The following is a 22,933-nucleotide window of genomic DNA, read 5'->3' as shown; positions in this document are numbered from 1 at the left end:
TGAAGTCTTCTCATGAGAGCCATGCCTCCCACAGCCCACAGACAGAGAGGGGAAAAGCAGCCTGCACCTTGGCTGCCCCTCACAATGTCACATGATGCATAGATATTACTGTACTAGATGATTACTATATAAAAATGAAGGAATACATGGAAAGTGAAATTCAGAACATGTACAGCGCCTTCTGAAGGTATTCAGACCCCTTCACTTTTTACACATTTTCTTGTGTTATAGACTCAATTTAAAATGGATTCAATTAAAATAATTTGCCATCAATCCACACACAATACCCCAGAATGACAAAGCGAAAACACCATTTTTGAAATTTCTTCATTTATTAAAACTGAAATACAGAAATACCTCATGTACAGAAGTATTCAGACCTTTTGCTATGACACTCTTAAAATGAGCTAAAATGCAAAAATGTCATCAACAAGTCACTCAATAAGTTGAATAAAGTCTATCTTAATCCAAGGATAATAGTTCATGTCATTTTGGATTAAATATCTTTGTTTTTATGGGGTCTCAGATTTGCATAGGAATCAATTACACACTGTGTAGATTAGGATGTTCTGAAGACACTGTCCATGTTGTACTGACAGAGAAGGAGAGCTGTCTTCACATCCACTCCCTGCTATCGTACACACAGCAACGTAATCCAGCATCACAACTCAAACACCCAATCTAACCAACTCTTATATACATCCAGACACTCTCTCCTGTGTTATTCTCAGAGTTCATCATCAGTCTGATTTGATCATCTAATCATTCATCTGGATTGTCAGATGCATTTCCATCAAAAACAAACAAACATATATAAACAAATATATACATATTTTCTGTACCTGTAGTCTATTTCACTATCAGATGCATTTTTTAATAATTATATATATATATATATATATATATATATATATATATATATATATACACAGTAAGAAATAATATAACTACACACAACACACAACACCCTACACACTGGGAGAGAGAACATCTGTACCTCCAACATCTCAGTGAAAACACACCACTATCCAACTGCATCATGTTCTGATCCGTTATCTTTGAGCCTTTGGTGTTCAGTGTGATCTCCCTGAGACTAGTTTACACAGGGTCACTGAACAGTCATAGTCCCAAAGATAAAACCCTGGGTAGAGCGGCTCAGTGAATGTGGAGTGGAATGTGTGCAGGAGGGTCCGTGTGTCAGAGGAGACCCTGTAGAAGGACAGAGTGCCGGCCGGCCAGTCCAGATACACTCCTACTCTGTGGGAGCCAGAGGAGGGGACAGGTATGTCAGTGTACTTATTATTGTGCAAGGCGGAGTAACTGTTATCAGAGCACCTCAGACTCCAGGACTTGTCATTGTATCCCAACACACAGTCTTTACCCCCTCCTCTCCTGCTGATTCCTTTATATGTCACTCCTATACCAGCCTCTCTCCCACTCCACTCTACCTCCCAGTAACAGCGCCCAGTCAGACCCTCTCTACACAGCACCTGTAGACAGCGCTCAAATCTCTCTGGGTGATCAGGATACGGCTGCTCCTCTGTCCCCCGTGTCACCTTTCTGTTCTCCTCAGACAGAGAGTGGTGTCTGTGTGCTGTGTTTGGGTCCAGTGTGAGCTCACAGGCATCTGATTGAGAGGTCAAAAATAATCATCAAATCAATACAATTGAATAAATTACAATATTCACAATGTGATCTTGTTAGGGAAACATTCTTTTCACATAATATTACTTATTAATTAAAAATGTTTTATAAGGGATACAACGAATTCACATTTACTAATATTTTAGATTTACATATGAATACAATACTGGTGCTCTGTTTGAACTCTGCTGTACCCTGGTTCTTGAGTAATATCACAGTCCTATTCTCTACAGCGGTGGTGACTTACATTTGATCAGCCCAGGTTTGAGCCTGCACTCTCCACCATGGTCCACACTATATCAACCACAGAAGAACACACAGAGGTTGGATGACACACTTACAATCATGAGGAAAATAGATACAGTGCAATAATCTCATTGATACGTCCAGCCACATATTCAGCCTTTACCTGAATGTCTGTAGGTTACAGAGTGGATCTTTCTGTACAGCAGAGAGCAGCGCCAGTCCTGAGTCTCCTGGGTGATTGTAGCTGAGGTCCAGCTCTCTCAGGTGGGAGGGGTTAGACCTCAGAGCTGAAGCCAGAGAAACACAGCCTTCCTCTGGGACTCCACAGAATGACAACCTGGGGAAATAGTGTCACTCCATCTGATATCAAGAATCTGATTATTCCTCTCTAATGTACATGTGCAGCTTTAAATCCTCTTCATTTGTCAGTTGAAAGGCCACATGTGAATGAGGAATACAAATAAATACATGCAGCCAAACAATCACAGTGCGTGCAGACAGAGCAGCCACCCCTCCCACCTCACACACACACACACACACACACACACACACACACACACACACACACACACACATGCATACATACACACATGCACACATACACACACTATAGTAATTGATTGGAAGATAATGTACATTGTCTGTCTCAATTATTGAGCCTTTCAGTGCAAGTATCATTGATTGCAAAGAACGATAATGTAACAGACACTTCGGAATGATGTGTCTGACAACAAGAATAGTCTGAGACCTCACCTCAGTGTCTGTAGTTGACAGTGTGGACTCCCCAGTCCAGCAGAGAGCAGCTTCACCCCCCAGTCACCTAGATCATTATTACTGAGGTCCAGCTCTCTCAGATGGCAGGAGTCTGACCTGAGAGCTGAGGCCAACGCTTCACAGCATCTCACTGTGAGGTGACATCCATTCAGCCTGAATGAGGAATACAAATAAATACATGCAGCCAAATGATCACTGTGGTGCATTATGATAAGAATTCATGAGTGAGAGTTATAGTTGCTCTCAACAGGGAAGAAATTAACTATGGATACATTTGTAGTGACTGGATGTCTATTTCTAGTATAATGTATTTTCTAGCTATTGGGTTAGTGCAGTATTGTGTAGTCCCATGAGCTGATCTAAGGCCAGGTGGGTCAGGATTTGATGAGAGTAAAGTTATTCAGAGAGTGAAGACAGAGTAGCCCTCCCTACCACCACACACACACACACACACACACACACACACACACACACACACACACACACACACACGTTATATAGTAATTGATTGGAAGATAATGTACATTGTCTGTCTCAATAATTGAGCCTTTCTGTTGAAGTATCATTGATTCCATTGAATTATAATGTAACACAGTTAGGAATGATGTGTCTGACGACAAGAATAGTCTGAGACCTCACCTCAGTGTCTGTAGTTGACAGTGTGGACTCCCCAGTCCAGCAGAGAGCAGCTTCACCCCCACGTCACCTAGTTCATTATGACTGAGGTCCAGCTCTCTCAGGTGGCAGGAGTCTGAGCTGAGAGCTGAGGCCAACGCTTCACAGCATCTCTCTGTGAGGTGACATCCATTCAGCCTGAATGAGGAATAAATACAAGCATCAAGTCTTTTTAACTCAGAGAAAAATGTACATATGTGATGTGTTCTATCATTTCCAGTTGCATGTCGCCGCACCTAATTACAATATAATGACATTTTCGGGATTTTAACATAGAACAACATTTTTTCTAATCATTTCACTTCATTTTAAAGGTGAAATGATCATGTATCCATACTTTTCATGCCTTAAATAATGGATAGAGCTTTCAGTAGGAGATGAGTGGCGAGCTCCTTCCAACTGCACCAATTGTAACTGGCTAGAGAACTGACTAATTCCACTTTCACTAAAATAAAGCTGACAAACTCATGAACTGTGAACACAGCCAGCCATGTTATTATATATGCTACCTATGATATTTGCTTCATGTCAGACCAAAAGTCTTCATTTGAGCCGCAGTGTGAGTATCCGTGGTAGCGCTGTAGTAGTAAGTGATCACGTACTCCATTCATCGCTCAAGTATCAATACAGTGTTTTGTCCATCTACTTACAGTGCCGTCTTAGAGGCTGTGACCACTGGCAGCAGCCTCAGAAGACCTTCTTCTGATCTGGAGTACTTCTTCAGGTCAAACACATCCAGCTCCTCTTCTGAAGTCAGCAACACAAAGACCAGAGCTGACCACTGTGCAGGTGAGAGTTGGGCTTCTGAGAGACGTCCTGAGCTCAGGTAGCTTTGTATCTCCTCCATTAGAGAATGGTCATTCATCTCATTCAGACAGTGGAACAGATTGATGCACCTCTCTGGAGAGGGATTCTCCCTGATCTTCTCCTTGATATACTTGACTGTTTCCTCATTGGTCTGTGAGCTGCTTCCTGTCTGTGTAAGAAGGCCTCGTAGGAGATTCTGATTGGACTCCAGTGAGAGGCCCAGGAGGAAGCGCAGGAACAGGTCCAGGTGACCATTCTTACTCTGTAAGGCCTTGTCCACTGCACTCTTGTGTAAGTCGACCAGAGGTTTGGGTCTGATTGATGACCATAGCTTCCTGGATGAGGATTTCTGTTTGACCAGTGGATTCTCATTGCTGATGTTGAATGTGAGGAACACATATAAAGCAGCTAGAAACTCCTGGATGCTCAGATGCACAAAGCTGAACACTTTGTGCAGCCCATACTCCTCTCTGAAGACCTGAGTGCACACTCCCGAGTACACTGAGGCTTTTGTGATATCAATGCCACACTCTCTCAAGTCTTCCTCATAGAAGATCAGATTGCCACTTTCCAGCTGTTTGAAGGCCAGTTTTCCCAGTGACAGAATTAGTTCTTTATCCCACTGTGGATCTCTGTCATGGACTTCAAGGTACTTCACATTCCTCTGTTTGGTCTGAAATACCAGGAAGTGTGTGTACATCTGTGTCAGGGTCTTGGGCATCTCTCCTCTCTCTGCTCCACCCAACAATCTCTCTAGGGTAGTGGCTGAGAGCCAACAGAACACTGGTATGTGGCACATGATGTGCAGGCTCCTTGATGACTTCATGTGTGTGTTGATTCTGCTGGCCAGGTTCTCATCACTGATTCTCTTCCTGAAGTACTCCTCCTTCTGTGGGTTGTTGAACCCTCGTACCTCTGTCACCTGGTCAACACACTCAGGAGGGATCTGATTGGCTGCTGCAGGTCGGGAGGTTATCCAGAGGAGAGCAGAGGGAAGCAGATTCCCCTTGATGAGGTTTGTCAGCAGCACGTCCACTGAGGTTGACTCTGTGGCATCACAACATGTCTCATTGTTCTGGAAGTCTAGAGGAAGTCGACACTCATCCAGACCATCAAAGATGAACAGAACTTTATACTTGTCAAAGTTGGAGATTCCTGATTCTTTTATTTCAATGAAGAAATGACCAAGAAGTTCATTCAAACTGCATTTCTTCTGTTTCATTAAATTCAGCTCCCGAAAAGGAAGTGGAAATATGAACTGGACATCCTGATTGGCTTTTCCTTCAGCCCAGTCCGTAATGAACTTCTGAGTAGACACTGTTTTTCCAATGCCAGCGACTCCCTTTGTCAGCACATTTCTCATTGGTTTGTCTTGTCCAGGTAAAGGCTTGAAGATGTCGTTGCATTTGATTGGTGTCTCCTGTGTTGCTGGTCTCCTGGATGCTGTCTCAATCTGTCTGACCTCATGTTCGTTATTGACCTCTCCACTTCCACCCTCTGTGATGTAGACCTCTGTGTAGACCTTATCGAGAAGTATTGGGTTGCCTTGCTTAGCTATTCCCTCAAACACACACTGAAACTTCTTCTTCAGGGTGGACTTGAGTTCTTGTTGGAACACCACAGCAAGCTCATCTGAATGACAAAACAATAAAAATATTCCTGGCACACTTTACATTAAGTTGACACAGTACCTGCAGTAACTGTAAATATATACAGTGGGGGAAATAATTATTTGATCCCCTGCTGATTTTGTTAGTTTGCCTGATTACAAAGAAATGAGCGGTCTATAATTTTTATGGTACTTTTATTTTAACAAATAGAGACAGAATATCAACAAAGAAGTCCAGAAAAAAGACATTATATAAAGTTATAAATTCATTTGCATTTGATCGAAGGAAATAAGTATTTGATCCCCAAGCAAAACATGACTTAGTACTTGGTGGAGAAACCCTTGTTGGCAAACACAGAAGTCAGACGTTTCTTGTAGTTGGTCACCAGGTTTGCACACATCTCAGGAGGGATTTTGGTTCACTCCTCTTTACAGATCCTCTCCAAATCCTGAAGGTTTCAAGGCTTTTGCTTGGCAACTCGAAGCTTCAGCTCCCTCCACCAATTTTCTATAGGATTAAGGTCGAGAGACTAGCTAGGCCACTCCATGACCTTAGTGTGCTTCTTGTTGAGCCACTCCTTTGTTGCCTTGGCTGTATGTTTTGGGTCATTGTCATGCTGGAAGACCCATCCACGACCCATCCTCAGTGCTCTGGCTGAGGGAAGGAGGTTCTCGTCCAAGATCTTACGGTACATGGCCCCGTCCATTGGCCCCTCAATGCAGTGAAGTCGTCCTGTACCCTTAGCAGAGAAACAACCCCAAAGCATAATGTTTCCACCTCCCTGTTTGACGGTTGGGATGGTGTTCTTGGGATTGTAGCATTCAGCATTTCTCTCCCTCCAAACACGACAAGTCGAATTTATGCCAAAGAGTTCAATTTTGGTCTCGTCTGACCACATCACCTTCTCCCAAGCCTTATCTGAATCATTTAGGTGTTCATCTGCAAACTTCAGATGGGCCTGTACATGTGCCTTCTTGAGCAGGGGGACCTTGCGGGCACTGCAGGATTTCAATCCGTTACGGTGTAGTGTGTTACCAATGGTTTTCTTGGTGACTGTGGTCCCAGCTGCCTTGAGATCATTACCAAGCTCCTCCCGTGTAGTTCTTGGCTGATCCCTCACCCTTCTCATGATCATCCTTACCTCACGAGGCGAGATCTTGCATGGAGCTCCAGGCCGAAGGTGATTGATGGTTATTTTGTATTTCTTCCATTTTCTAATAATTGCACCAACAGTTGTCTCCTTCTCACCAAGCTTCTTGCTGATGGTCTTGTAGCTCATTCCATCCTTGTGCAGGTCTACAACTCTTACCCTGATGTCATTTGAATGTTCTTTGGCTTGCCCATGGTGGTGGAGAGGTTGGAATGGAAGAGATTTATTTCTTTTGACAGGTGTCTTTCATACCCATAACAAGCAGAGATTAGGAGTACTTTCTTAAAGTGACAGGATTAATCTGTGTGCCTCATGGGCATATCATGACTTGTGACCAAGATGGCGGCGCGCATGCATCGCGACGCTCAGTGTCTCTCCAGAGTTTGCGAACTAGTAGTTATTTGCTTGTTTATCTTAAGTATTCTCGCTAAAAACAGTTTAGCGTTCATATCGTACAGCCGACAAGAACTTCTGGACATCGGTTCCGGCACTCCAGTCATCTTTATCGACGATATACCCGAGATTAGCAAAACAGCGGGTCCAGCTAACTCCGCTACACCGAACGGAAGAGGCCCCAGACCGGCTCGGAAACGAAAACACAGGCGAGGGAGCCGAGGTGGGCTGAGAGCTAGGCTAAAGCTAACTCCACACCGACTCTCACTACCTAGCCTTTTCCTTGCAAATGTTCGTTCCCTGGCAAACAAGATGGATGAACTGCGGCTGCGGATCACCACCCACAAATGGATTATGGACTGTAATATCATGGTTTTCACTGAAACCTGGCTCAACAGCGAGGTTCCCGACAACGCTATCGAGCTAGCAGGGCGCTGCGTTCTCCGAGCAGACAGAACAGCAGGCGACTCCGGTAAGACCAGAGGTGGAGGTTTGTGCATTTATGTTAACAAGACGTGGTGCACGGACACTACCATCACCGAGAGTCACTGCTCAGCTAACCTGGAGTTTCTCATGGTTAAGTGTAGACCTTTCTATCTGCCCAGAGAGTTCACGTCTACTGTTATCACGGCAGCCTATATCCCCCCGGATGCTAATGCTAAGATTGCTATGAAAGAACTGTATGCTGCCATTAGCAAACAACAGACTCTGCATCCCGAGGCAGCCTTCATTGTCGCGGGTGACTTCAATCACTCCAACTTAAAGACTGTACTGCCCAAATTCCACCGAAATGTCTCTTGCCCCACCAGAGGAGACAGGACATTGGACCAAGTATACACCAGCATGGCTGATGCGTACAAAGCCGTTCCCCTCCCCCACCTAGGTCAATCAGACCACCTCTCATTGTTCCTACTGCCCAAGTACTCAGCACTCATCAAACGAGTGAAACCTACAGTGAGGACAGTCAAGGTCTGGCCAGAGGGAGCTGACTCAGCGCTCCAGCAGCGTTTTGGAAACACTGACTGGGGTGTGTTTGCCACTCAGGCCACCCATGACTCCCACACGGACATTAATTCATATGCCTCATCTGTTTTGGACTACATCAATTCCAACATCAGCAGTGTCACCACACTCAAGCGGATCACCACTTTCCCTAATCAGAAGCCATGGATGAACAGTGAGGTCCGAATCCTGCTGAAGGCACGTGACACTGCCTTCAGATCAGGGGATGCTCGGGCCTATAGCTCATCCAGGGCTAATCTGCAGAGGGGCATCAAAAAGGCCAAGCACAACCACAAGCTGAGGATAGAGGATCACTTCAGAAACAACTCTGACCCCCGACGCATGTGGCAGGGCATCCAGGCCATCACTGACTACAAACCATCTAACACCTCACCCCTCTCCGTTGACGCCTCCCTCCCTGATGAGCTGAACCACTTCTACGGCCGCTTTGACAGGGACAACAAGGAGGTGGCCATCAAGGCTGTGCTCCCTGCGGATCACCAGCCCCTCACTCTATCCCCCACCGACGTGTGTGCGGCACTGAGCAGGACTAACGCACGCAAGGCTGCTGGTCCTGATGGGATCCCCGGACGTGTCCTCAGGGCCTGCGCTGTGCAGCTGACTAAGGTTTGGACTGACATATTCAACCTGTCCCTAGCCCAAGCAGCTGTCCCCGCGTGCTTCAAAACCACCACCATCGTGCCGGTGCCAAAACACTCCACTGCAACGAGCTTAAATGACTTCCGACCAGTGGCACTCACGCCCATCATCATGAAGTGCTTCGAGAGGCTGGTCTTAGCTCAACTCAAGACCTGCCTACCACCCACACTGGACCCCTTTCAATTCGCCTACCGGCAGAACAGGAGTACAGAGGATGCCATTTCAACGGCACTTCACTCCGCCCTGTCCCACCTCGACAAGACTAACTCTTATGTGAGAATGCTGTTTATTGACTTCAGCTCAGCATTCAACACCATCATCCCCTCCAAACTGATCTCCAAACTCAGGCAACTGGGCATCAACCCCTCCCTCTGCAACTGGATTCTAGACTTCCTGACCAACAGGCCGCAGTCTGTTAGGCTTCACAACCACACCTCCTCAACCCTCACCCTGAACACCGGCGTTCCACAAGGCTGTGTGCTGAGCCCCCTCCTTTACTCCCTCTTCACCTACGACTGCACACCTGTACATGGCTCAAACACCATTGTTAAGTTTGCAGACGACACAACGGTGATCGGTCTCATCAGCAACAACGATGAGTCGGCCTACAGGGAGGAGGTCCAGCACCTAACAGTGTGGTGCAACGACAATAACCTGGCTCTCAACACCAAGAAGACCAAAGAACTCATTGTGGACTTCAGGAAGTCTAAAGCTGGCGCACACACCCCCATCCTCATCAACGGGACTGAGGTGGAGCGAGTCACCAGCTTCAAGTTTCTGGGTGTCCACATCTCTGAGGACCTCTCCTGGACCCTCAACACCTCCACCCTGATAAAGAAGGCTCACCAGCGTCTCTTCTTCCTGAGGAGACTAAAGAAGGTCCATCTATCTCCTCAGATCCTGGTGAACTTCTACCGCTGCACCATCGAGAGTATCCTTACCAACTGTGTCACAGTATGGTATGGCAACTGCTCGGCATCGGACCGGAAAGCACTGCAGAGGGTGGTGAAAACTGCCCAACGCATCACCGGTTCCTCACTCCCCTCCATCGAGGCTGTCCAGGGCAAACGATGCTTGCGTAAGGCACGCAGCATCGTCAAGGACATCTCTCACCCCAACCATAGACTTTTCACCCCACTCCCCTCCGGGAGGCGCTACAGGTCTCTCCGCACCCGAACCAGTAGGTTCAGAGGCAGCTTCTTCCCTGCGGCTGTCACCCTGCTGAACACGAACACTACACCTACCTGACAACCTACTACCCCCGCAACCCCCCCCCCCCCCCCCACCCGGACAATTGCACTATTGCACTATTACTCCCCTCCCCTGCTCTTACTCTTACTCAATACCACTGCTCTTCTGTACATACCTGTCCATACTGTTCATACTGTTCATAATGCACATATCCTATATTTTCTTTAATACTACTGCACATACTGTACATACTTGTTTATACTGTTTATACGGCATTCCATATTTATATTTATTCTGCATCTACCTCATGTTACTGTTAATACTGTTAATACATATATACTGCTAGACTGCATTACCCATACAGCTCATATGCTGCTACACAGCTCATACTGTAACTATTTACTGTAACTATTTATTCTGCTATAATGCTACTGCTACTCACATACTGCTATACTGCACTGCTATATATACTGCTTATACTATACTATATTATACTGCACTACTACTGATCATATATTGCACTACCTGTAAATACTGTTCATTGCACTTTCTGCTATTTTGCACTTCTGGTTAGACGCTAACTGCATTTCGTTGTCTCTGTACTTGTACTCTGCACAATGACAATAAAGTTGAATCTAATCTAATCTAATAACCGGTCTGTATGAGCCAGAATTCTTGCTGGTTTGTAGGGGATCAAATACTTATTTCCTTCGATCAAATGCAAATTAATTTATAACTTTATATAATGTGTTTTTTCTGGACTTCTTTGTTGATATTCTATCTCTATTTGTTAAAATAAAAGTACCATAAAAATTATAGACCGATCATCTCTTTGTAATAAGGCAAACTAACAAAATCAGCAGGGGATCAAATAATTATTTCCCCCACTGTATATATATATGCCATTTAGCTGACGCTTTTATCCAAAGCGACTTGCATTGCAGTGAATGCATACATTTCAGTATAAATGGTCCCAGCAGGAATCAAACCCACAACTTAAGCATTGTTAAAGCCATGCTCTACCGACTGAGCCACAGAGGACCACATGTTGTATTAATTAACAAGTTGTTATATAGTAATTAATTATTCATTATTTATATAGTAATTAATTACAAAGTATGTAGTATAGTTGAATGATATATTACTACACGTGTAGTAAAGAACAGTCCTTATTCCATCTGTGTTATAGTAAATTATCCAACCCTGTTACTCTGCAATTATACAGAAACAAACAATCTTGTTAAAGGAGTAATTACAGAGTAATTACACTAAGTTAGAGGCAACATCATATAAAGAGTGACCAAATAGATACATATACAGTTGTGGTCAGAAGTTTACATACACTTGTAAATAACATGTATGTCATGGCAGTCTTGAGTTTCCAATCATTTCTACAACTCTTATTTTTCTGTGATGGATTGATTGGAGCACATACTTCTTTGTCACAAAAAAACATTCATGAAGTTTGGTTCTTTTATGGATTTATTATGGGTCTTCTGAAAATGTGACAAAATCTGCTGGGTCAAAAATATACATACAGCACCTTGAATTATCAATTTGTGCTCGACTGAAGTTTGCTGCTGATCACATGGACAAAGAAAAGGCCTTCTGGAGCAAAGTTCTGTGGTCAGATGAAACAAAAATTGAGCTATTTTGCCACAATGACCAGAAATATGTTTGGAGGAGAGAAGGTGAGGCCTTTCACCCCAAGAACACCATGCCTATGCCAAGCATGGTGGTGGTAGTATTATGCTCTGGGCCTGTTTTGCTGGTGCTTTACAGAAAGTAAATGGAATAATGAAGAAGGAGGATTACCTCCAAATTCTTCAGGAAAACCTAAAATTATCAGGCAGAAGGTTGGGTCTTGGATGTAGTTGGGTGTTCCAACAGGACAATGACGCCAAACACACATCAAACGTGGTAAAGGAATGGCTAAATCAGGCTAGAATTTAGGTCTTAGAATGGCCTTCACAAAGTCCTGACTTAAACCCCATCGAGAACATGTGGAGTGTGCTGAAGAAACAAGTTTGTGTCAGAAAGCCAACGAATTTAGTTGAACTGCACAGATTCTGTCAAGAGGAGTGGTCAAAGATTCAACCAGAAGCTTGTGGATGGCTACCTAAAGCGTCTAATTGAGGTGAAAATGGCCAAGGGACATTTAACCAAATATTAGCATTGCTGTATGTATATTTTTGACCCAGCAGATTTTGTCACATTTACAGAAAATCCATAAAGAATTCATAAAAGAACCAAACTTCATGAATGTTTTTTGTGACAAAGAAGTATGTGCTCCAATCAATCCATCACAGAAAAATAAGAGTTGTAGAAATGATTGGAAACTCAAGATTGCCATGACATACATGTTCTTTAAGTGCATGTAAACTTCTGACCACAACTGGACATCATAATTACAGTTAGTGGTGTTTGTATTTCCAATAATATTTCAGCCCAGTAACACTTCTCTGTGAAAACACATGAGGTCTCTTACGTTTCTCCAGTATGTCAGCGAGCTCCTTCTGGTTCATGTTCCTCAGGACGTGCAGTGTGATCTTCAGAGCCCCTTCTCTGGCACTGCTCTCCTGCTTCTCTTCTTCTTCATCCACCACTTCCTCTTCCTCCCCCTGACTCTCAAAGCACTCTGGGTAGTCTTGAGACATAAGCCTCTTGAATCTCTTCAGCTCATTTCTCAGTAAAGTGATGACATTGTCTTCAAGCGACTGAAACATTTAGAAAAAAAAGTGGAGTGAGATAGACAATAATGGGTAAACCTTTACACACAGTAGAGAGACTAAATCCAAAAAACACTTGACTTTGGCAAGCAATTGAAACAAGAAAAAAATAAATTTTGTATGGGGGTGACTTTGCCATCTTCAGTGTCATACTTCCTATTTAGCTCACCCTGAATATGGAGGCCAGATCACTTTGACTCTGGACAGACTGACCACTAGGAATCTCTGACTCTGGTCTCTCCACCTGATCACTGGGGATTCTGGGTAAAAACAAGAAATAAGCAGATGTCTTTATCCAGAGAAGTGTGAATGAAGCCCAGTTCCCCAAATAGAATAACTTAAGTGTGTATACCACAAAACATAGTTCCTGTGTCATATGAATATTACAAAAAACTAACATTGGTGGACGGTTTAGTCAGTCCAAATTAATATATCTGTATTGTCAGTAGCTTTTAGGTTTTTAGTGGCCACCTCCCTCCAGGATCCGCTCTCCTCTTCCGTGGACACGCCTTCTAGGTAGTGTTGCAACACTGTCTGTTGCTACAGTTTGCATTGAACTACAGTATATCTACATTCCTGTGTCTAACATTTGAAATTCTGCCTTCAGCTGTACAATGAACGATTGGTGCATTGTGTGCCTTTTTCCCCTGCTCCCTCCTTGATAGTAGAACCTGAGTTCATTATAGTTTCCTCCGAGGACCTCATGAAATAAACAGGTGGCGTTGTCTAGCAGTTAGTTCATCACATCCCCCATGATACACCTACCCTTGTTTAGGAGTGATGGTTCCTTGTCTGAAGTTTAATGGTTTTCCCATAGAGTGGTCACTCTTCATGGATACACAGCTGGGTACAGGTGAGGCTGGTCTCTCTTTCTGGACCCTGTCAAAAACAAAATTCATTCACATTAACTAACAGTCGACAGTGAACATCACATGTTCATGAGTGTGTATCTGTGTTGTCAGAACACACAGCTGGGTACAGGTGAGGCTGGTCTCTCCTGCTGGATCCTGCATTACAAGGTGGAGTTGTGTTTTTAAATGTGCCATATGAACTGAGCTCCTTGAGCCAGTTCCACAGGAGGGTGGCATTGTGAAGGACAGAGTGTTAATAAACCTGTCTTTGTTTCATTCAGGGGATCCCCATCACCATGGAGGGTTGGGCTGCGCTGGGAGGAGGAGAGTGGGGACGGTGTGGCCAGTCCAAATTCATATATCTGTATTGTCAGTAGCTTTTAGGTTTTTAGTGGCCATCTCCCTCCAGGATCCGCTCTCCTCCTTTGTGGACACGCCTTCTAGGGAGTGTTGCAACACTGTCTGTTGCTACAGTATGCATTGAACTACAGTATATCTACATTCCTGTGTCTAACATTTGAAATTCTGCCTTTAATGATACATATGTGCTGAGCTCCTAGAGCTGAAGATGATGTGATTAGAAGCTGTACAATAAATGATTGTTGCATTGTGTGTCTTATTCCCATGCTCCCTCCTTGATAGTAGAACCTGAGTTCATTATAGTTTCCTCCGAGGACCTCATGAAACAAACAGGTGGCGTAGTCTAGCAGTTAGTTCATCACATCCCCCATGATACACCTACCCTTGTTTAGTAGTGACGGTTCCTTGTCTGAAGTTTAATGGTTTTCCCATAGAGTGGTCACTCTTCATGGACACACAGCTTGGTACAGGTGAGGCTGGTCTCTCTTTCTGGACCCTGTCAAACAGAAAGACACCAACATTCTCACATTAATTATCAGTCGACAGTAAACATCACATGTTCATGAGTGTGTATCTGTGTTGTCAGACACCAATATTCTCACATGTTTAACAGAAAATAATGGATGTCATGTGTTCATATGAGTGTGTGTCTGTGTGTCGTCAGGATATTGACTATTGGGATTAAACCGCAAACTAACCTTTGACCAGAATGAGGAGGTCTTTCTCCGAAGTTTAATGGTTTTCCCATAGAGTGGTCACTCTTCATAGATACACAGCTGGGTAGAGGTGAGGCTGGTCTCTCTTTCTGGACCCTGTCAAAAACAAAATTCATTCACATTAACTATCAGTCGACAGTGAACATCACATGTTCATGAGTGTGTATCTGTGTTGTCAGAACACACAGCTGGGTACAGGTGAGGCTGGTCTCTCCTGCTGGATACTGCATTACAAGGTGGAGTTGTGTTTTTAAATGTGCCATATGAACTGAGCTCCTTGAGCCAGTTACACAGGAGGGTGGCATTGTGAAGGACAGAGTGTTAATGAACCTGTCTTTCTTTCATGCAGGGGATCCCCATTACCATGGAGGGTTGGGGTGCGCTAGAAGGAGGAGAGTGGGGACGGTGTGGCCAGTCCAAATTAATATATCTGTATTGTCAGTAGCTTTTAGGTTTTTAGTGGCCATCTCCCTCCAGGATCCACTCTCCTCCTCCGTGGACACGCCTTCTAGGGAGTGTTGTAACACTGTCTGTTGCTACAGTATGCATTGAACTACAGTATATCTACATTCCTGTGTCTAACATTTGAACTTCTGCCTTTAATGATCAATATGTGCTGAGCTCCTAGAGCTGAAGATTATGTGATTAGAAGCTGTACAATAAATGATTGTTGCATTGTGTGCCTTATTCCCATACTCCCTCCTTGATAGTAGAACCTGAGTTCATTATAGTTTCCTCCGAGGACCTCATGAAACAAACAGGTGGCGTAGTCTAGCAGTTAGTTCATCACATCCCCCATGATACACCTACCCTTGTTTAGTAGTGACGGTTCCTTTTCTGAAGTTTAATGATTTTCACATAGAGTGGTCACTCTTCATGGACACACAGCTTGGTACAGGTGAGGCTGGTCTCTCTTTCTGGACCCTGTCAAACAGAAAGACACCAACATTCTCACATTAATTATCAGTCGACAGTAAACATCACATGTTCATGAGTGTGTATCTGTGTTGTCAGACACCAATATTCTCACATGTTTAACAGAAAATAATGGATGTCATGTGTTCATATGAGTGTGTGTCTGTGTGTCGTCAGGATATTGACTATTGGGATTAAACCGCAAACTAACCTTTGACCAGAATGAGGAGGTCTTTCTCCGAAGTTTAATGGTTTTCCCATAGAGTGGTCACTCTTCATGGACACACAGCTTGGTACAGGTGAGGCTGGTCTCTCTTTCTGGACCCTTTCAAACACAAAATTAATTCACATTAATTATGCATTGAATTATGCATTGAACTACAGTATATGTACATTCCTGTGCCTAACATTAATCTGGTTATGAATGATGTATCTATCATAATCATCATCATCTTCATGGTAAATGCCCTCCAGAGACTCTTCTCTTACCCCATGTCTTCAACCTCCCCAGAGAGACTCATTTTAGAGGCAGTGGTCCCCTCCTCTCTCTCCCCAGAAAGACTCATTTTAGAGGCAGTGGTCCCGTCCTCTCCTCTCCTCAAAGAACCTCCTGCTATAAACCCAATGAACACACGCAGCACGTTAAATGAGACCAAAGACCACACACACACACACACACACACATGCATGATTTTCATGCTGCAGTAAACAGACTTAAAAGAATGACCAAAGCGAAAATCTGACTTGAAATTGAATAATTATTTGATTGATGATGTGATGTGGGACTCACTCAACAAGGTCTATGCAGGGTTCAACAGTCACGGTTGTCTGCTGGTCCAGGACAAGGTCTAGGCGGGGTTCAACAGTCACGGTTGTCTGCTGGTCCAGGACAAGCCGACAGTACCAACTAGAAGAAGACTGAACTGTAAAGGAATGTAACAATCAATATAAAACAACAGAGGCTTGAATGTTACAAGTACAGGAATTTATCAATACAATTACACAGTTAAATGTCTCTCCCCTCATCCTCTCTGACCTCTGTCAGAAGATGATACAGTTATTGTAATAATTACGACTAGAAACACTTTAGGTGACTTTAGGAAATGAGGTGGTAGTTGTGGTTGGTCCATGGGAGAACAGAAGAGGGAAGTAAACTATACATGTTAACATAAAGCATGATGGCCGACTAGAAGATGTGTTTCGACTAGGATAGAGTCTCTAAGTTCAAGAGCTTGTTAGCAGTGTCTGCAGTAGACACAACCATAGACACACTACTCTGCACACGTGACAGTTCTTTGTAACTGACTCGGTCAACGCCTCCCATTTGCTGTACAACGTGTAGTAGAGAGCTGCGTGTGTCGAGGAGGGCCACATCTCTCTCTCCTCTTCCCCCTGTGCCGGGCCGAGCTTCTCCTTTCTACTCTGAGGAGGTGTGTACACCATATAGACTAGGATAGATTCTCTGATTCTCTGTCAGATAGAGATATACTATATATAATGTTACAACAAAAAACAAATTGTGATGTATCCCTTTAATGCAGTAAGAATGTCCAGTAGACGTCAATCAAAGCTATTTTCCATTTTCTCACACCACACTACACTATACACCACTACTCACACAACACTACACAACACAACACAACACAACACACCACACCACACCACACCACACCACACCACACCACACAACACTACACTACACTACACTACACTACACACACAACACACCACACTAAAACACTACACACCACACCACACCAAACACAACACACAACGCAACACAACAAACCACACTATACACCACAACACAACACACCACAACACAACACACAACACAACGCAACACAACAAACCACACTATACACTTTCTCTGTCTTTTTCTCTCTCTCCCTCTACCTCCCACCCTCTCTCCCTACCTCCCTTCCTCTCTCCCTCCCTCTTTCTCCCTCCCTCCCTACCTCCCTCTCTCCCTCCTTCACTGGCTCTCTCTCCCTCCCTCTCTCCCTCCCTCCCTCTCTCCCTCCCTACCTCTTCTCCCCATCCAATCTCTTTCTCTCTCACTCTTTCCCTCTTTCTGTCTTTTTCTCTCTCTCCCTCTACGTCCCCCCCCCCTCTCCCAATACCTCCCACCCTCTCTCCCTCTCTCCCTACCTCCCTTCCTGTCTCCCTCCCTCTTTCTCTCTCCCTACCTCCCTTCCTCTCTCCCTCCCTCTTTCTCTCTACCTCCCTACCTCCCTCTCCCCCTCCTTCACTCGCTCTCTCTCTCTCTCTCTCTCTCTCTCTCTGTCACAATCTCTCTCTCTCTTTCTTTCACTCCCCTCCCTTTCCTCCTCTTGTTCTGGTTAATTATTAACAACAACATGTACACTTACACAACTTTTACTGCTCAGTATCATAGCTCACACCACACAACACTACACTACACAACACTACACTACACTACACTACGCACCACAACACTACAAACCACACTACAGAACACACAACAACACAACAGACCACACCAGACCACAACACTACACAGAACACAACACAACACAACGCAACACAACAAACCACACTATACACTTTCTCTGTCTTTTTCTCTCTCTCCCTCTATCTCCCCCCCTTTTCCCTCTATTTCCCACCCTCTCTCCCTCTCTCCCTACCCCCTTCCTCTCTCCCTCCCTACCTCCCTCTCTCCCTCCTTCACTCTCTCTCTCTCTCTCTTTCTCTCCCTCTCTCTCTCTTCCTCCCTTTCTCCCTCCCTCCCTCTCTCCCTCCCTACCTCTTCTCCACATCCAATCTCTTTCTCTCTCTCTCTTTCCCTCTTTCTGTCTTTTTCTCTCTCTCCCTCTACGTCCCCCCCCCTCTCCCTATACCTCCCACCCTCTCTCCCTCTCTCCCTACCTCCCTTCCTGTCTCCCTCCCTCTTTCTCTCTCCCCACCTCCCTTCCTCTCTCCCTCCCTCTTTCTCTCTACCTCCCTACCTCCCTCTCCCCCTCCTTCACTCGCTCTCTATCTCTCTCTCTTTCTCTCCCTCCCTCTCTCTCTCTCTCTGTCACAATCTCTCTCTCTCTTTCTTTCACTCCCCTCCCTTTCCTCCTCTTGTTCTGGTTAATTATTAACAACAACATGTACACTTACACAACTTTTACTGCTCAGTATCATAGCTCACACCACACAACACTACACTACACAACACTACACAACACTACACTACGCACCACAACACTACAAACCACACTACAGAACACACAACAACACAACAGACCACACCACACCACACCACAACACTACACAGAACACAACACAACACAATACCACAAGTACACTTTTCCAGCAGAGCACACTCTTCCTGGTTAATGATCAACAAGAACCATAAACAGTTATATGATTTTTACTGCTCAGGATCATAACTCACACAACACAACACTCACAGTGAACATTTCCATCACAGTTCAATCTTGTTAAATATGATGATTCATCAACAAGAGAGTTTCTCACGTTTCTCTTCTTCTGGCTTGGTTGTGGACACACGTTGGAGCTCATCCCTTAGCTGTTACACAGGAGAGTGTCCCTGCTCCGTGATTCCCAGTCACCCCTTAGAGACTTGGTACTCGACTCCTTAGTCTCCAACAGCAGCCATCGTCTCCAGAGTAAAGAGAAAACGGAGCTTTGCTGCCTAACTGATCATTCTGGTCCTTTTTGATTGGTCGTCTGCAGTTCTCCACTCTGTCTGTCAGTCAGGACTAAATACAGTCTGATGGCTGCTGTCTGACTGAGAGGTTAGTCTGAGACTGAACTTCTATACTGATGACAGACGCAGAGAACAGATCAGGTGAGTTACCTGTCAATGTGTGACCATGGGAGGGGTGGGGCAAGATATTTCTTATCCAATGAAATGGTCGTGTGTGTGAATAATTCTGAGGAGGTGTCAGGTTGCAGAAGGCAGGGAAACTGGCAGTCACTCAATTCTGTTATGTGATCAAGACGTAGCCTCACCCACCCACAGTTCTACTTCCTTATCACCCATCATGTAGCTTGGAGCACCAAGGGATCAGATCATAAAGTGGAAAAAAGGAAAACTATGGTGATTTGGTACATTTCTAAACTATGGTGATATGGTACATTTCTGAACGTATTTGTTTTGGTTTCTTTGTATGTATGGATTATGTGGGTTGTTACCAACATCTGGGGAAAATATCATGTCAATGTCAAAAAATGTCACGTCCCTTCCTATCTCCCTCCCTCTCTCCCATGTACCTTTGGAAATACATTTACTGAGATAAATGGTGACGTGTTAGGGTTAGGGTTACCCTAACCCTAACCCTACCCTTACCCTAACCCTAAACCTTCATGATTTGGAGAGGATCTGTAAAGAGAAGTGGACCAAAATCCCTCCTCAGATGTGTGCAAACCTGGTGACCAACTACAAGAAACGTCTGACTTCTGTGCTTGCCAACAAGGGTTTCTCCACCAAGTACTAAGTCATGTTTTGCTTGGGGATCAAATACTTATTTCCTTCGATCAAATGCAAATTAATTTATAACTTCATGTAATGTGTTTTTTCTGGACTTCTTTGTTGATATTGTGTCTCTATTTGTGAAAATAAAAGTACCATAAAAATTATAGACCGCTCATTTCTTTGTAATCGGGCAAACTAACAAAATCAGCAAGGGATCAAATAATTATTTCCCCCATATATAAATATATATATATATATATATATATATATACTGTATACTGACCCTAACCCTAACCCTAACCCTAACCCCAATCCCCCTCCTTCCCCAGCTTCATTCTCTTCTGTGATCAAGACGTAGCCTCACCCACCGACAGTTCTACTTCCTTATCACCCATCATGTAGCTTGGAGCACCAAGGGATCAGATCATGAAGTGGAAAAAAGGAAACTATGGTGATTAACTAAAGAAGCTTGAAAATACAATTTGATCAGTTTGATTTGTTGTTCTAGTTTTATAGTTTTATCTGCAGTCCTGGTTTTATAGTTTTATCTGTAGTCCTACTTGTATCTGTAGTCCTAGTTTGATCTGTAGTCCTAATATTATAGTTTGATCTGTAGTCCTAGTTTGATCTGTAGTCCTACTTTTATCTGTAGTCCTAGTTTGATCTGTAGTCCTAGTTGTATAGTGTTATCTGTAGTCCTAGTTTGATCTGTAGTCCTAGTTGTATAGTTTGATCTGTAGTTCTAGTTTGATCTGCAGTCCTAGTTGTATAGTTGTATCTGTAGTCCTAGTATTCTGGGTATGTTTGTCTCTGGCAGGGACTGGGGAGTTTGTCAGGGTTAAGAGAAAATTATAAAATTTACTAAGTTGGTCGTGACATCCTAATCCACACAGTGTGGAATTGATTCAGATGCAAATCAGAGACCCTATAAAAACAAAGATATTAATTCCAAAATCACTTGAACTCAATTCAACTTATTTCTGTGAATTGTTGATGACATCTTTGCATTTTAGCTCATTTTAAGAGTGTCATAGCAAAGGGTCTGAATACTTCTATACATGAGGGATTTCTGTATTTAAATTTTAATAAATTGACTGAAATTTCAAAAAACTTGTTGTTGCTTTATCATTCTGAGGTATTGTGTGTGGATTGATGGCAAATTCTTTTCATTTAATTCATTTTAAATTCAGTCAAAAACACAACAAAATGTGGAGAAAGTGAAGGGGTCTGAATACTTTCCGAAGGCACTGTTGATGGAAAGATTGACTTTAGGAAATGAGGTAGTAGTTGTGGTTGGTCCATGGGAGAATAGAAGAGGGAAATAAACTATACATGTTAACATAAAGCATGATGGCCGACAGTACCAACTAGAAGAAGACTGAACTGTAAAGGAATGTAACAATCAATATAAAAGTCTACTACTCTCCCTCCCTCTCTCCCTCCATCCTCTCCCTCCTTCCCCCCCTCTCTCTCCCTCCCTCTGTCCCTCCATCCTCTCCCTCCCTCCCTCCCTCCCTCCCCTTCCTATCTCCCTCCCTCTCTCCCTCCTCTCCCTCCCTCTCTGCTTCCCTCCCTTTTCTCTCTCCCTCCCTCTATCCCTCCCTCTCTCCCTCCCTCCCTCCCTCCTCTCTCTCATTCTCTCCCTCCCTCCTTCCCTCCCTCCCTCCCTCACTCCCTCTATCCCTCCGTCTGGCATCAACAACTATGCCGTCAACTAAGAGCAGTTGAACAGGTGTACCTAATAAAGTGGCCGGTGAGTGGATATATATATTTTTAATATGTATAATATATAAAAAAAAAAAAAAAGATTATTTTTGTGATCTATCCGTTTAATGCAGTAAGAATGTACTCTAGACGTCAATCAAAGCTATTTTCCATTGTAAACTGGCAGATGACGCCAGCTCAGCCTGAATATGGAGGCCAGGTCAGTTTGACTCTGGACCGTAACTGTTAATATCATCTGATACATCATAGTCATAGTACCCTCTCTTCCTGGTTAATAATCAACAATAACATGTACACTTACACAACTTTTACTGCTCATTATCATAGCTCACATCACACAACACTACACTACACTACACACACAACACTACACTACACACCACTACACACACAACACTACACTACACTACACTACACACCACTACACACACAACACTACACTACACTACACTACACTACACTACACTACACACACAACACACCATACTAAAACACTACACACCACACCATACCAAACACAACACTACACACCACACAACACAACACAACACAACACAACGCAACACAACAAACCACACTATACACTTTCTCCGTTTTTTTCTCTCTCTCCCTTTACCTCCCCCCCCTCTCTCCCTCTACCTCCCACCCTCTCTCCCTCTCTCCCTACCTCCCTTCCTCTCTCCCTCCCTCTTTATCCCTCCCTCCCTCTCTCCCTCCCTACCTCCCTCTCTCCCTCCCTCCCTTCTCTCTCTCCCTCCCTCTATCCCTCCCTCTCTCCCTCCCTCCCTCCTCTCTCTCATTCTCTCCCTCCCTCCTTCCCTCCCTCCCTCCCTCACTCCCTCTACTACACTACACTACACTACACTACACTACACTACACTACACTACATCACACTACACTACACCACACCACACCACACCACACCACACCACACCACACCAAACCACACCACACCACACTACACTACACTACACTACACTACACTACACTACACTACACTCTTTACACAAGTTCAAACATGATAGACACTCTCTTTC

General features: G+C 44.1%; 1 protein-coding gene across 1 annotated transcript; it reads right to left on the bottom strand.

Annotated features, from left to right (window-relative positions):
• Window positions 1-1,073: 1,073 nt before the first annotated feature.
• On the bottom strand, window positions 1,074-16,709 carry LOC310823734 (NACHT, LRR and PYD domains-containing protein 3-like; the record flags this gene model as incomplete). Its single annotated transcript, XM_083696583.1, has 15 exons — window positions 16,514-16,709; window positions 16,213-16,336; window positions 15,935-16,048; window positions 15,619-15,732; window positions 14,791-14,904; window positions 14,475-14,588; window positions 13,647-13,760; window positions 13,051-13,141; window positions 12,641-12,869; window positions 3,990-5,778; window positions 3,304-3,477; window positions 2,644-2,817; window positions 2,054-2,227; window positions 1,892-1,938; window positions 1,074-1,627 (listed from the first exon to the last, which is right to left on the bottom strand). Exons 5-15 carry the CDS (start codon window positions 14,856-14,858, stop codon window positions 1,074-1,076), a joined length of 3,528 nt encoding a protein of 1,175 aa, XP_083552709.1. The 5' UTR covers window positions 14,859-14,904; window positions 15,619-15,732; window positions 15,935-16,048; window positions 16,213-16,336; window positions 16,514-16,709.
• Between the last annotated feature and the right edge of the window lie 6,224 nt (window positions 16,710-22,933).

The sequence above is a fragment of the Argentina silus genome, assembly GCF_951799395.1.
Source record: "Argentina silus genome assembly, chromosome: Y".
Classification (NCBI taxonomy): Eukaryota; Metazoa; Chordata; class Actinopteri; order Argentiniformes; family Argentinidae; genus Argentina; species Argentina silus.
Note: the sequence above shows the minus strand (reverse complement) of the source record. Positions and strands in the feature narration are given on the sequence as shown.